The sequence below is a fragment of the Catharus ustulatus genome, chromosome 1 (assembly GCF_009819885.2).
Source record: "Catharus ustulatus isolate bCatUst1 chromosome 1, bCatUst1.pri.v2, whole genome shotgun sequence".
In the NCBI taxonomy this organism is placed as follows: domain Eukaryota; kingdom Metazoa; phylum Chordata; class Aves; order Passeriformes; family Turdidae; genus Catharus; species Catharus ustulatus.
In genome coordinates this window covers 159020105-159035422 of record NC_046221.1, presented here as the reverse complement: position 1 = coordinate 159035422, position 15318 = coordinate 159020105, and the positions used below count along the sequence as shown (strand labels likewise).

The 15318-nt window shown below is 41.4% G+C and overlaps 1 protein-coding gene across 1 annotated transcript in view; it reads left to right on the top strand.

Moving 5' to 3' along the window:
* Nucleotides 1-15318, top strand: part of COL22A1 (collagen type XXII alpha 1 chain) — a 231592-nt gene that overhangs the window by 187727 nt on the left and 28547 nt on the right. Inside the window, exons 43-50 of the mRNA XM_033078454.1 lie at nucleotides 6518-6562; nucleotides 7006-7053; nucleotides 8873-8986; nucleotides 9172-9225; nucleotides 11362-11415; nucleotides 12241-12294; nucleotides 13815-13868; nucleotides 15161-15214. Of these exons, the coding sequence (XP_032934345.1) occupies nucleotides 6518-6562; nucleotides 7006-7053; nucleotides 8873-8986; nucleotides 9172-9225; nucleotides 11362-11415; nucleotides 12241-12294; nucleotides 13815-13868; nucleotides 15161-15214 (477 nt within the window). The remainder of the gene's footprint in view (nucleotides 1-6517; nucleotides 6563-7005; nucleotides 7054-8872; nucleotides 8987-9171; nucleotides 9226-11361; nucleotides 11416-12240; nucleotides 12295-13814; nucleotides 13869-15160; nucleotides 15215-15318) is intronic.

The following is a 15318-nucleotide window of genomic DNA, read 5'->3' as shown; positions in this document are numbered from 1 at the left end:
GTGAAAGCTATTTTGCAATAGCTTTGGCCAGAATTCTCTCTCACTGGTGAATAAATTGAGTTTTTTCATGACTACATTCTAGATTTTTTTCTGATCTTCTGAAAGCATGTGTCATTATTTTTGGGATAGCCTAAAGTCACCTTTTGAAATACCTGTTGGCTACTCAATCTAATATCTAGAATTCTCAGGACAGTGTCTTTTTTATTAAAATTCAGGTTTTGAAAATATTTACCTAGGTTTACAGTGCAGTTGTGCTGCTTTGGCCTTGTTCTGTTCTTCTTAGCAAAAGCCTTGCTGTTTGTTTGTTCTCTAGAGTTCATTATGTCCAAAAATCCCTAAGAATTATCTTTTTCTGTGACAAAGCTGGGACATGTTGTCTTCTTCCATATATAAATTTTCTTGTCTTTACAATTGCATTTTTTTTCTGATTAACAAAAGCTCAAATTGTTAAAGCCTGAAGAATGTGCTTTTTTCAGGTTTTTATTTCCCCAGTAATATGACTAATAGAAATACTACACTTTGTGCCTACTTTAAGAACCTCAGTCACTTAAAAAATTACTGTCTCTTTCTTTTGGGGGAAAAAAAAATCCAAATCACATTTCAATCTGGCAATATTCCTGTATCAAGAATTAAAATAGTATAGCATTAAGTACCTTCTGTCAGAGAACTTGGCCAATCTCCTGGGCTGAGAACAATAAAAAAGTATTTCTGCATGTTCAATGAGGTTATATGCAGTGCTGCATGGATAGATTAGATATATAGAAGAAATTCTTAACTGTGCAGGTAGTGAAGCACTGGGGCAGAATGCTCAGAGCAGCTGTGGCTGCCCCATCCCTGAAAATGCTCAAGGCCACGTTGGGTGGGCTTGGAGCAACCTGGTCCAGTGGAAAGTGTCCTGGCCACGGCAGGGGGTTGGAATGAGATGGGCTTTAAGGTCCCTTCCTACCCAAACCATCCCATGGTTCTACAGGAAGGTTTATTAGAAGATATAGAGTGACAGACAAACCACGGTGGGCACAGGTGCAGGGCTCAGCCAAACAAATGCACCAGCCAGCTCTGGTTTACCCATTTTATTCCCTATTCTGTGTAACCCCCTGTTTGTTTGTTTGTTTATCTCTCCCCCTGCACAGCTCCTCATGCATCTCCCCAGCTCTGTCAGTCCCTCAGCCCTCCCAGTTCAGACCCCAGTTTACAATCTCAGCACTTGCAAGGTCTGGGTTGGATCTCCCAGAAGTGCAGTCTGTGGTTTTTGATAGCCTGTCAGTTACTGGGAGTGACAAGATCTGCTGCTTCTTACATCTGTGTCTTGGAAAATTTAGCTTCTGCTTTCCTCCTTTTCCCTTAATTTCCCAGCTGACAAGGTCCTGGATGAGGTAACCTTGCTGCAATAAACCTCCTCATATTTCCACATGCCTTGATCAATTACTGTGAATGTCCAGGTTTGCTTCCCATCACTGCCAGCCCTTTTTTGTTGGTCAGGTTTGTGTCCTTTGCATTCTAATTTATCACTTTTTCCTTCTCTTCCTTTGTTGAATTCAGAAAGGTCCTTGACCAGAGGAGCAGACACTCTGGCCAGCCACCCTTACACTTCATGTTTTGGGAATCATCTCCCCTGACTGCTGGGAGATAAAATGTTTGTGTTCAGCACATTTATTTAGTGTCCTTAGATTAGGAACAATCTGAATGAGACGTTATCTTATCCTCCTATTAGCAGTGAGGGCACCTGTTTAATAGGATCTTTCTGTATTTTGATTATGATAATTTTAATTAACATAAACACTGAATTAATCACTTTTTAATTAGGTTAATTATTTATGGTAACTAAGTTCCAGCATTACTGAGAAGTTAATCTTCACCCTGCATTTGCTTTCATAATTGCAAAACCTTTGTGGATGCATAAATTACTGCCAATGGATTTGCAAAGCAGAGTTTGCTGTTCTGAGGTTGATTTTCATATCCAGTTGGAAGGACAGTTCCAAGGAGCCTTTGTGTTTGTTTTAGGATACTTACACCCCAAACCAGAGTACACTTATTAACCCCTATTGTGTCCTTATTGCTGCAATGTATAACTGATTTAAGAAACTGCATTTCAAGTTTAATTTTCAGTCTTGTAATAGAACAATCCCACCATATGCCTGTGTGACTTACACACTTCCCTTATACACTTAGGTGTACAAGACTTACAGACTTTCTTTATCTTTGAGTATTTTCACATGCACCACTTACCTGAGCATCATTTCCCCATCATAAAATTTTGCCTTTTAATTGCACCAGCATTTAATTTCTTCTTAGCTACAGAATCACAGAATATTTTGAATTGGAAGGGACCCACAAGGCTCATTGAGTCCAAGTCTGAATGGGCCATGGGGGGATCAAACCCCCAGCCTTGGCATAATTAGCACCATTTGCCCACCAACTAAGCTAAATACTGTATTTTAACATTAGCAGCAGCACAGTTTCCACCAGTTCCCATTTAAAGACCTTCCCTGTGTGTCAGATTTTGCAGAGTGATGCTCTGGGTACTGTGCATCACACCTCCCCATGGCTTTTCCCTGTACTGGTGTGCTGTACCACTCACTGGAAATTTTGCTTTGTGCCAACCACTCTTGGCTGCAAGCTCCTGAAAGTGTTCAAGCTTTCTGAGCTTTCCAACACTGATTGTTGTTTGTGTCTGTGCATTTTCCCACATCGTGTTAGCAGCATTTATTTTCAGTGCCATGCATTTTTTTGGTCAGACTCATTTCCTTTTTTCTGAATTTTCTGGCTTTCTCTTTTCTAGTTCCCCAGCTTGTCAGACACAGTTATAGTTTCTTTGTCTTCATTCTAGCATTTTTGTTCTGCTCTGAGCAATCTGAAGCTGCATTGGGGGAGGTTTAGGTTGGATATTAGGAAAAGGTTCTTCATCCAGATACTGGCCAGACACTGGGACAGGATCCCCAGGCAAGTGGTCACAGCACCAAGACTGACAGAGTTCAAGGAGCATTTGGAAAATGCTCTCGGGCACTTGGGATTGTCCTGTGCAGGACCAGGTGCTGGACTTGATTTTTTGTGGGTCTTTTACAACTGTGATTGTATATTTGCAGCTCGTCCATTTTTGTCAGCTTTTTCTAACTCCAGACCTCTACAGACCAGCAACATTTCCTCAGCTTTTGACTCTGCTTCCATTGGCCTGCTCTCTGATAGTGCACCATGCTGAAGTGCCATCATGTACATCTGGTTTGTTCATTTGGCTCACAAAATCTTTCTTCAGTGGGCATTCTCTCTTTGCAGTCTTGGACCTTTCAATTGTTTGACTTTTCCTGGGGATTCAGTGTTTTTTTCAGGTTTGTCAACCATGGCACAGAGCTTAATTTCTTTTCCTGTCTCATTTTCACCCTTTTAGAGACACCACCAGCTCCACATCATACAGCATGCAAAAAAATGGGTTCATCCCTTTTTGTCTCAAGGCAATCTGATACCATGTGGACATGATAGCTGTGCTTAATCCTTTCTAAGGATTTCCATTTTATTCACTCTCTTCTTGTGTGTCTTTTCACATAACTGAGAAGTCTTTTCCTGTATTCTTTTTTTAAAAGATCTTTAAATACTCAAATTACACCACTAGTGCCATGTTCATATTTCAGATCCCAAAGCAGAAGGCTGTCACCAAGCCCTATGGCATATATTTATAGCTGTGCCACTAGTCAGCATGAAAGACATCTCTGAACTGTCTTTTCTGTGTTATTTTCTGATCCAGGATTATTCTCATGGCTCTCAAGGATTTTGCTTTGCATCACACTTTTTAAAGAAAGTTTTCTGTGAGTCTTTCTGAACAAAGTAGGTCTGGGAATAAAAGATCTGTGTAATTGTTATTTAGCCGTTCCTCTTCCCATTTGCAGAAGTGGCTGAGAACCACAGTGGAGAGGATGCCAAAAGCATGACCTGACAGTTAGCATCTGAAAGGAAAGGGACTTTGGGAACACAGAGTCCTCTGGATTCACCTTGAAGTTCTGTGGAAGAAGGAACGCTATAAATGACTAAAATGTTTACTTATATTTACTCAGTTCCCCAGAAGGACATCTGAATTGTCTTCAGACATTATCTTCTCTTTGTTCTCACCTGCAGAAGGTTTAGTTCCTCAGGAAACAAGAGTTCATCCATGAACTTCAGTACTACTTCAGCTCCACTTTAGGTCCACTTCAGTTTGTGTTTAATTTTCATCTCTTAGAAGGTCAAGGTAATTGAAGGGTTGTTGATCCCCCAGAAGCACTTAATGTGGACATAGAAAAAAGATAATCAATGTATTTTCCCTTTTTTTCTCTCCTCTAGTGAGGCATACAGGATTTAAGTACTAAGTGAGACTCAAGGATGAAGTTCAGGTTTGCCCTATAGCTACAATTGTGGTGTATCTTGACACACAATGCTCTTCAGTCATTAATCCCCATGTTTCCATCTGGTTATCTGTGTAAATAGTGCAATGAACTGGTTGCTAAAATGGGCTAACATGATACAAGGTGGCAGAGAGAACATCCAGTGCCCTTCCTGGCTAAGCAAATTTTAAATGAACTCTCTATATGGATATAGATAGCCTCAAAGAATAGCTCCTGCTGAGCCTAGACTGATTGAAAGCCACTATTTGTACCTTGATCAGCATCCCAACGTTGATGCAGCCCAAAAAGCCAATCAAGTCCTGGTCTGTATCAAAACCAGCGTGGCCAGCAGGTCAAGGGAGGGGATTCTGCCCCTCTGCTCTGCTCTGGTGAGATCCCCACCTGCAGAGCTGTGTCCAGCTTGGGTCCCACAGCACAGGAAGGACATGGAGCTCAAGTCCAGAGGAGGCCACCAAGGCAACTGAAGGGATGGAGCAACTCTTGTTGCAAGGACAGGTGGAGAGAATTGGGATTGTTCAGCCTGGAAAAGTGAAGGCTTCAGGGTGACCTATGTGTGGTCTTCTGGTACCTGAAGGGAGCCTTGGAAAAAGAGGGAGAGGAACTTTTGACAAGGTGTGAGAACTGTAGGTAACCAAGACAGCCAAAATCCAGAGCTGAAGTGTGAAGAGTAGATTTATTCCATTACCACACTGGCAGAATGGGGACACATGCACTGCTAAGCTTATTCCATTTTACCAGGGGCAAAAGGTACTCAGGGTACCCTCCAAGCTGCTTATCTCTCCTTCTCCCAGCAGGGAGGCCCCAGCCTGTGAGCAATGCCTTTGAAGATTTTTACAGTATTCTGTTGCCTTCTACAAATCCTCCACTTCTCAGGACAGACAGAAAACAATCCAAAGAAAACACAACACATGAAATTTTCCACACTGAATATTCTTAGCATCCTCCAGCTGCAAGGTCTTGAGTAAAACAACTCTATTTTTCCCTCCTCGTCAAACCTTCCACTTTAAACTTTGTTCTTTCCACACAAGGGGTAATGGCTTCAAACTGGAAGAGAGTAGGCTTACATTAGATATATGGAAGCAGTTCTTTACTGTGAGGGTGGTTTGGCACTGGCACAGATTGCCCAGAGAAACTGTGAATGCTCCATCCCTGGAAGTGTTCAAGACCAGGTTGGATGGGGCTCTGAGCAACCTGGTTTAGTGGAAAATGTCCCTGCCCATGACACAGGGTTCAATTTAGATGGTCTTAAAGGTCCTTTTCAACCCAAACCATTCTATGATTTGAACATCCTGGGTGGCAAATCTGGAACCATCCCAGAGAAAAACCCATGTGGAACTTCTGCAGAATCAACAAAGCTGAACACAAATAAGATGCTTTTAGATGGTCGGTAGAAACTGTTCCTTTAGAACCAAAAATGATCAAGTAGGACAGATTTGTATGTGATAAATTTTGTATGCTCTTTAATATTATCAGTATGAATAGAACATGCACTTGGCTGAGTGATGACACAGGGTGATGGACTAGGTGGATACAGAAATTCAGCAGAAAATGGTGTGGGAAAATGTCACAGTGGTAGTGACCAACTGTCTTGTTCAAAAGATTTGTTTTCCCAAGTGAGCATTATTTATGCGAAGATTTTACAAAAATCTTTAGACATGGCTTTTGTTTTGTTTTTAACCAACTTACTTCCTCGTTAATGACATGAAAGAGATGCCTGCTGGGGGATGGACGTTGTCCCTTTTCCTAACCCTGCCTTCTGGACATAAAATTTTAAGAATGCTGGTAATTTCTCTGCCTTCATTTCATGAAAACTGATACCACTACACCTTAACAAACAAAAAAAACCCAACAAACCAAACTGATTTTGCTTGTTTACAGGTGCCTTCAGAGATTTAAAGCTTCATCCTTCACACTAGTAAAGTTCATAGTGTTTCCTATTGACCAGAAGACAGGCTAAAGCATTCTAGTCTCTGTGTGACTCAAATTTAGCAAGGGTTTGAGAGGATGTTCAAGTTGCAGATATTTGGATGAGGTGTTGCTCAGCAGCAGAAAATAAAATGTGTGCTAGTCCAGATCAATCAGCAGAGTGCAATAGCAGCCAGGGGGTTATGGTATAATAATTTCACTTTTTTTTTCTTGATCTGTAGGGTGTACCTGGAAATCCAGGGGAAAGAGGACCTCCTGGAAAACCTGTATGTAACTTCACTTACGTGTTACATCTTCCTTTTAACACAGTTTCCACCTGAGTAACCTGTACACCTTACCTCAGAAATGCACTTGGGTGCTTTTCTGCTGCTGTTTTTCCCAACAGAGCAGTAGGAAAAAGGCTATAACCCAATAAAAGTTTAGTGAAGGCTTTGGAATGGTATGAAAATAACTGAATATTCTGCATGTAGATAAAAGCCAGAATTTTAAAGACACCTCCTTAGCACCACTGTGCAGAACCCTCAGCAAGAATTCATCTCAGGTGTGATGAAGAGCATTGGTAGGGTAGGGTGGGAAGTACAAGTTTGGCCCAGTGAGTCCTAGACAGGACAAGGGAAACCAATGAGAATCCATGAGCATGTTCTGGAAAAATTCTCATGTCTTGATGCCTCTTAAAATTGTCTGGAATAATGAATTTCTCATTCCACAGGGTTCCCCACCCCTGCTCACTCCAGAAGACATAAATCTCCTAGTAAAGGTAATCAGCCTTGAATGAGGGTGGGAGTTTATCTCTCTCTCTAATGCTCTGTGATGGGAAAGTGTCTGAACTACAAGTGCAAAAGGTGTCTTTAAACACTCATTTGAAGCTCAAGACTTGCAAGTCTCCTACTTGCACTGGTATTGGGACAAGAGCTCACTGTGGAGATCAAAATCCCTTCCCCAGCAGTGAAATGACCTACAAAGTTCTCTAAACATTTCTGAGACTTTCTCAACTCTTTCTGAGGCATGCATTCCCAAGGAGAAATAAACAGTACCAAATTGCATTATCTAAACCAGAAAATGGAAACCATTTTAAGAAAGTGCTGGATTTTTCACATACACCTGCAACAGTGACTGGAGTAATTTTGGGTAGCTGTGGGTGCAAATTTAGTTTGCATTCTGAATCTAAAGGGATGCAGGTAATTAACCCTAGATGTACCTGTGCTTCAAAAGTGATAATCTGTCTGACTTTACTCTCCATGTTAAGAATTTTCTGAGAAATTAGTCAGTCTTTAATAGGTGTTGACTGAAAAATCTTTATAGATTCACATGGGCTGAGTTGTGAGTTTTTTAAACTGTCTTAAACCTGGCAAGAAATCTTTTCTTATTGATTAAAAGAAACTAAAAAATTACCTTCTTTTACCAACCACATTAACCAAAGGACCCTTTTAAGATTACTGCTGTGAAATTACTCTTCACTGAAGAGCTGACTTTGTTTTATGGAGCCCAGTATTGTTCTGGAGGTTTCATTGTAAGGTATTGTTTGGGATTTTTTATCTGAACAAGAGCAAGAGACTCATTCTTGGGTACAGGATGTCATTTTTATGTTCTTTCATTTTCTTCCTTTGCTTATATTATGGTTAAACACATTTGTGCATTTTTTCTGCTTGGTATTTTTTCACTCCACGCTTGGTACAGAAAGCAGCACCTTGAAATCCCAGCTGAAATTAGGGCTCTGTTGTTATGGGTGTTTCTCAAGCACTTACATTGTTAGTAGATAAATGTGGATGTAGGCACTAAGACTCAGACAATTTGCCCCATAGTTTTGCAATGGATCATTGACAGAGTTGGGTGTTGTAGCAGGGGCTCCTGACTCTCAGCCTGATTATCTGTTTTATATTATGCTCTTATGGGCAGGATTCCCTCCCCTTTTACTGAAGGGAGTCTGCCTTTGAAATGGAAATGTCATACATGGGTTCAATTTCCTGAGAATACTTGGAATGTAAAGACTGCTGAGATGATGCTTCAAAGAGGTTTGGAAGGAGGGAGGTAGTGATTCTCCCGGATAAAATTTGGCCAGGACACTGTGACATTCACTTGGTCCTCACAAACTCCATTGGATGAGTTGTCCTTAGCCAGGCTGGCTGCTGAATAATTTCCCCTGCAAAACTCTGATGTTGTGTTGCACTTGATTTTTCCCTAGAAACTCTAAGCAGTAATGCAGATCTTTCAGACTAGAGCAGACACAGGTATCTATCGCTCTTGTAGATTCAAACCAATGTTTTTCTTGCTAGTCTCCCTGGCCTCCCCATCAGGAAGAGCTTTTCCTTGGTTTCCTGGTCCTGGATGACCAATTAGGACCTAGAACTGATAGGAAACTTCCCATGGAAGCATGTGTGAGCTCAGCTGCTGACCCTCACTCTGCTTCATGCTGCCCTCATTGTAGTTCTTTAAGGCAAACTCACCCCGATCCTGAGGTAAAACAGCAAAGGTTTAAGAATTGCAGCACCACAGTGCTGCGTTCATAGTGGGTGTCCATAGGGTCTGCCAAGTGCCTGCAGCCTATTGCTGATGTGTTTTTCCATGTTCTCTCCCAGGATGTGTGCAGTGAGTGCCCTCCTGGCCCACCAGGACTGCCAGGCATCCCAGGTTTCAAAGGGGATAAAGGTCTCCGAGGACCACCAGGTAGAGATGGCCAGGATGGGAAACCGGTAAGAGAGCTGAGGGAGTGACCCTGCCTTGGATCTGCTGTGATCCTGTTTTTCTATTAATATGGTTGATGGTTTCTTATGAGATGGTTATTTTTTTTTCATCAACAACCTGGTGAATCTTTTTTAGAGGCCCCTGGGGTCAAAGAACTAAACTGGTGTTTACCTCTGCCTCTTGTGCATTGCAGGGGATTGCTGGTCCCAGAGGTCCTCCAGGCCCACCTGGGCTCGATGGCCCAAAGGTTGGTTGGTTTTCTTCAGCTGTCTAATGGAAACTTATTTGTGACTAATTAGTCACCCTGATTATTTTGGGAACAGGTTACCCAAAGAAACTGTGAATCCCCCATCTCTGGAAATGTTAAATGCTAATTTGGAAGAGATTTTGAACAACTTGGTTTAGTGGAAGGTGTCCCTGCCCATGGCATGAGGGATTGTTTCACTTCAGTAGTGTCTTCTGTCATCCCTTCATTCACACACAGGCAGGCAAACAATCTAAAGCACCTGATTCTTGATGCTGAATTTCATTACATTGATGGATAGACTTGAGAGTAAGTTTCAACTCAAATTAGGTGAGAAAGAAATTAAAGCCTCAGCAGTAGCCACCATGCCCGTTCCTCTCCTTTTTGAATCTTATGTTCTGGAACCACTTAAATTAAGGCTGCAATGGGCTGCTGGGCTCCAAACACACCATCTGCCGTGGTAGTGTTACCCAAAAACTCCACATATTTCCTGAAACATGTTACAGGACAAAGCTTCTTGTTTTAGCTATATTAAGCTATATTTAGAAGCTCCTGCTTCGTGGTGTAGGACGTAGATCAACATAAAACTTCCCTTGTTTGAAGTATTCCAATAATGTCACATTTCAAGCATTTTCCATAAAGAGGGCTGACACCAGTCTGCTCACAATGCCAGTGCCTGGCCACAATTAAAACCTTTACAACTGCCTAATGTGAAATAAATAAAAACAAATCAATGGAGGGAGAGATAAGGTGATTTAATGATCAGCCAAAGTTTCCCCCACATGTCCTTTCTCTACTGACTTACGGTCTAAAACAGCTCCTGCTATTTTAACATCTTTGTATTTGCACTTGTTACAGTGCAGGACAAGCTCATACAGTTTCGTTAATTAATTTCATATCTTGCAATTAAAAGTGTGGTAGAAAGAGCAGCACTATCTCAAAAGTAAACATAGAGTTGATCAAAATGAAAGTACGTTCCAAGATAAAATTTATGAGAGAATTAATAACCCATAAAGCCAATAACTGGCAGAAATGCCAAGCAATCTGAGACATACCACATCTGCTGCTTTCTTATATGTCATGAAAAAGCAGAGATTTAGGCAGCAAGAATGGACAGTTAGGTGAAATAACCAGGATAAATTTCAAACTGTACATGTGCATAAAGTCAAATCAAGTAACTGATAAGTAGTCTAGTTTGAATTCAGTAAGAAGAGTTCTCAAGAAAAATAAGGTATTGTAAGACCCCTCGGAAGGAGCAAATACAAAAACAGTCTTTGTGACTCTTTTCTACATATCTCAGGAGGCTCTTTGCAGTGGAAGACTCAAATTGCTCTTCACTTTTGACTCTGGTGTATTGTCCTTACCAACATCATCCAAGTTATTAGGTCCTGCTCTGAAAGAAGAGCAGTAGAGCTGCAGATCTTTGTCATGAGCAGCTTCATTCCTTCTGGCCATATGAATTAGAGCTCTTTTATTAATAAATAGCGCACCTCCTTCTCCCCCTTGTCTCCTAGCTCTCATGTAGTAAATCACTGTATTATTTCCATGGCCAGTAATTCATTATTGCTCTATGCATTGTTCACACCTTGTTCACCATTACCTCAGTAATTTTCAGACAGTCTTGTCTCACTGTAAGCACTGATAATGCAGAGATTTGAGTTAGCTGTTTCTGTCCTGTGTCTCTAGAAAAGAGAGAGAAGGAGAAAAAGAGAAAGAGGGGAGCACTTTCTGGGTATGAATTTTCTGGCTGCACCTTGGAAATGCTGGTTTTATTGCTGCTGTCCTTGAAGGGTGTAGGCATCTTTGTTGGGCCAGATGATTCTTTATGAAGATGTGATTTAGTGAAGTGCCTAACAACCTGCCTGGTCTTTAAGGATGTGTAATTCCTCTTTATACCTATGATAATAAAACATTAAAAAACAGCTATGCTGGGTCTGCTGAAAGGCCATTTTCCACATATATTCCTGGCTCCAGCACTGGTAGTGAAAGTCTGGAGAAAAATTTAAGAGGAGGACAAGGAGGACTCAGTCCTGATTCTTGAGTTTTATTCTTGAATGTCCAAGTGCTTTATGAGAGAGGTCAAAAAGCTGTCACAACACTGAATCTCATTGACTTTCAATGGCTCTTTTTTATTACCAGGGTGCTAAAGGAGATCGTGGTATGACTGGGGAAGTAGGAGAAAAAGGTGAACAGGTAAAAAAAGAGTGTGCTTTCCATCAGTGCTGTCACTGTGATCGTTCCTTCATCGCTAACTCCTATGATGCCTGTACAAGAGCACCCTTCTCAGAGGCAGAGCAGGAAGATGGGAGCTCTTCATCACTGACAAACCACAAATAGGCTCTGCCAAAGACTGATTCCATAGCAATTCTCCACAGACTTCCATCCTCATCTCCAATAAAAACCTCGCAGTGCCATCTGTTTCCTCACCTCTGGACTGAATGCATTAAATTCTCTACATTACCTAGCCCTTACTCACTTCCTTGGATAATCTCTAGATTATTTCCAGGAGTTCAGGTGTCTTTGGGTTGAAAAAGCCAGCGTGTCTGTTTGTCTCACATGATGAGTGTAAGGAGAACCTCTTTTAGGAGGGACTGAGAAATATGAGAATGGTTTAAATTAGAGTAAACTTCCATAGTTAATTTTGCCAAGGGCTGAGTCACTAGTTTAAGGTGCAAATCAGCACCTCTTCAATGACATTTTTAGGACATTTTACATAGGCTTGGTTTCCCAGCTGACCTCCTGTCTTGTGCAATTCCACAATATCTGCTCTCAACTTCCCTTTAGCATAGACTAAAATACGCATGGGAAGAAGTACACCTGAAATGTAACTATGTTATTTCTGAAATGCACAGTGGAAACCAAGGTTTCACTTCAAACAGTCACAGATCTTTATTCCCTTACAACCAGCTCTCTGTGATTGACTCATTTTGGTGTTACCTCACAATAATCACCAGTTAACTTTTATACAAGTAGATATGCGACTAATGCATAAAGAAAGCCTCTGTTTTCATTCTGCAGGGACATCCTGGAATGCCTGGCTTCTCAGGGGCTCCTGGAAACCCTGGTCCACCTGTAAGTTCTCTGTTGCAAAGATGCTCCTGTAGTTTCTTGCTAATAAAGGGTATTGCAAGCTCCATGTGGTAGAAGGGACCATTCCCATCTGTCTGTGCATTGAATTTGCATTTTCCAGTGGGTTCTTAATGATCCCCTGAGGGTGATAGAGTTCCCCACTCATGATAATTGCTATTTAATACATTGGCCACTTTCCACTGATTGCTTCAACTCATTCTGTAAATTGTTGCTAAGCTTCACTTGCTCTCTTTATACAACACAAAACTGATGATGAAAACTCTTCCACAGGGACTATTTAGTACATGTATAGGTGCTTTCCTGTGTGTGGAATATTATTAGCCTAGAACTAGCAGATCTAAGAGCATTTTAGTTCTCAATTTTGCACAGTGGTATGAGACTGGATTTTCTCCAATTTTAATGTTCTGTGATTTAGTTTTGAATTAAAAGGCCTTTTACATGTCCCTCTCCATCACAGTACTTCTCATTCTTAATCCTGCTCTATCCATGAATAAAATTATGCTTCTTTGTATTTAAAAAGGGGTGATAGTATAGAATCATGGCTGAAATCACTTGGCTCTCCTGCTGGTGATATCTCTGCTTTACTCCCTTCAAGTTAGGGGATTTTTTTCTGAGTCAAGGACTTTTCTTTCCAAACCACCTTTCATTGCCCAGAGTCATCACTGCTCATATTGCTGCTTACAGTGCATTTTGACTCTGCTGTGCTGAGGGTAGGCCACCTTCATCTATTCTGGGGACCAGCACAACCTGAATTCACATTGTGCTAAATCACAGGACATACCAGAAATGGGGGGTTAGACTAAAATTCCATATTCAGATGGTAGCAGTGCCTAAAGGATGCTGGATGCTTTGCTGCTGGGACAACACACAGACTTGCCTTGTGGGTCACTGGAACTCCCTGAGCATTACTTTAGGAGAAGTTAATAATAGACACATTTGCTGTGTCTCTATTAACCTAATACTGCTACAACTACAGAGCTGTACCAGTGGGATTAAAACACTTAAAATTGTCCTATGAGACCTCCTGAACAGACTCACAGCCAAAGGAAAAGTGCAAAGTAAAACTGAGCCTGTCAAAACAGTGCAAAATGTGATGTCCCCTAGACAGTTTTGTTCTTCAGCTTCTGCTGACTTTTCCCCCTATCTGCATTGACTCGTGGCTCCAGGAGTTCGCCTGCCACAGAGTGTGCTTTGTAATTTCTGTTCTCCCATAACTGCTGCTCTTCAGAGTTATTTTTGTCATGATTGGCTTTTTCCTATTTGTCCCCTGTTTTCAGAAGGAAGAGCCAAGATCAAACTCAAATATCTGACTATTTCTGGCTTTGGAGGCTGATTGAGTGCAGAGGTTGGCATTGCTTTTCAGTGATGAATGAAGAAGTGGAATGAATGTTGAGCTGAGTGATTAAAGAAAGCTCCAGAGTTGCCAGCTGTGGTAGGAAATGTGTTGACAAACACATAAAATGCATTAATCATTGACTTTGTTTCTGCTTTATTTTGTTTAGGGATCAGATGGGGCACCAGGACCAATAGGACCAGCAGGAAACCCAGGAGACATGGTGAGCTCTAAGCTCTGTGCTTGACTGCTGGCCTCACCTAGGTTTAGGTCTGTGAAGTAAAGCTGAGATGGCATCCATGTAAAACCCTTTGAAAGCTCCCCAGAAAAATCAGTCTGCAAGTAGAACCTCACAAATAACCACAGGTTACTGTTCTGGCACTTTTTTTACTCACCAAATGAAACTCCAAGTTAGCCAGAGGGTAGCCCAGCCCATGGGACCTCTACAAAGGTTTTTGTACCTCTTGGCTGTTTGGCCTTGCTATTGACATCTCTTAGCCTCCAGAACAGGATTTCTAAATCTGTTAGGATGATTCATGACCTAAGGCTAATACCTGAACTCTGTGTGAGGATTACCAAAACACAGCCAGCAACCTGTTGAAGGATGTCACAGCACAGACTGCTGAGATGCTGGAGCCTGGCACTATTTCCTGGCACCACCAAAAACTCCAGTACAGATATAATCTTGGAGAAACCCATGAAGAACTTTGGCATTACTGTTTCATTTTAAGGTTTTCAGATGCTACCTTATGGTAATGCATCAGAACACCCTGGGAGAGACAGGGTAATCTGATTGATGCTAACTTCAGTTTGAAAAGTTAAAAATGAACCCTCCCTGAAGAATACCTGCTGTTGAGTTGGAAGAGTTTAAAATTGTAATTCCATGATGGATTTCTAGAGCAAGGTTTCCTAAGGGACAAGGTGCCTTTTGCAGAACCATTTCACAACCTAAACTTCATAATAAATAAACAGTGATGGTCCTTCTGATGGCTCAGTGAGCATTCTCAGAGAGGCCAGAGACAAGATGGACAGGCTGGCTGAAATACCATTTCAAATTGATGATAATATTGTGACACTCTGAAAGACCTGGAATGATATTGTCCAGTCCTGTGGGGTAAGGGGATTTCTTGGGATGGTCAGCAAGGCACTTCTGGTAACTACTCATTTAAAAGGTATGAAATATAAATCTGCTTCTTGGCAGGACACCTCATCCAGGAAGTTAGAAATGAAATATTAAATATAATTAAGCTTCAGAAAAAACAAATTACCAGTGATTTCAGTGTTTTTTCAGTTTGTAAGAACTCATAGATAATGGTGAGTGTTTTATGTGAAAAGAGAGCCATCCATTCTAAACTAGAAGGAGTTCAAGAAAACCTTATAGACTGTGACATAGGCTACAAGACCAACTTCTCACAATTGTGCCCTGTCAGATTCTACATGTGATGAATTTTCATCTGATAGAAGCCTCTGAGGAGCTTGCCTGACCCTCAGTGTTTGTTCTCTCTTTTTTTCCAGGGCAAAGATGGTCCCCCAGGTCCACAGGGCCCACCAGGGCTGCCTGGACTTCCAGTGAGTGTGATTAAGCTCCTTCTAATTCGGTACATTAAATTATTCATGCACACATAGGTATGTAAAACAAAGAGGTGACACTTCTGGGGTGCTTTGAGAGCCAT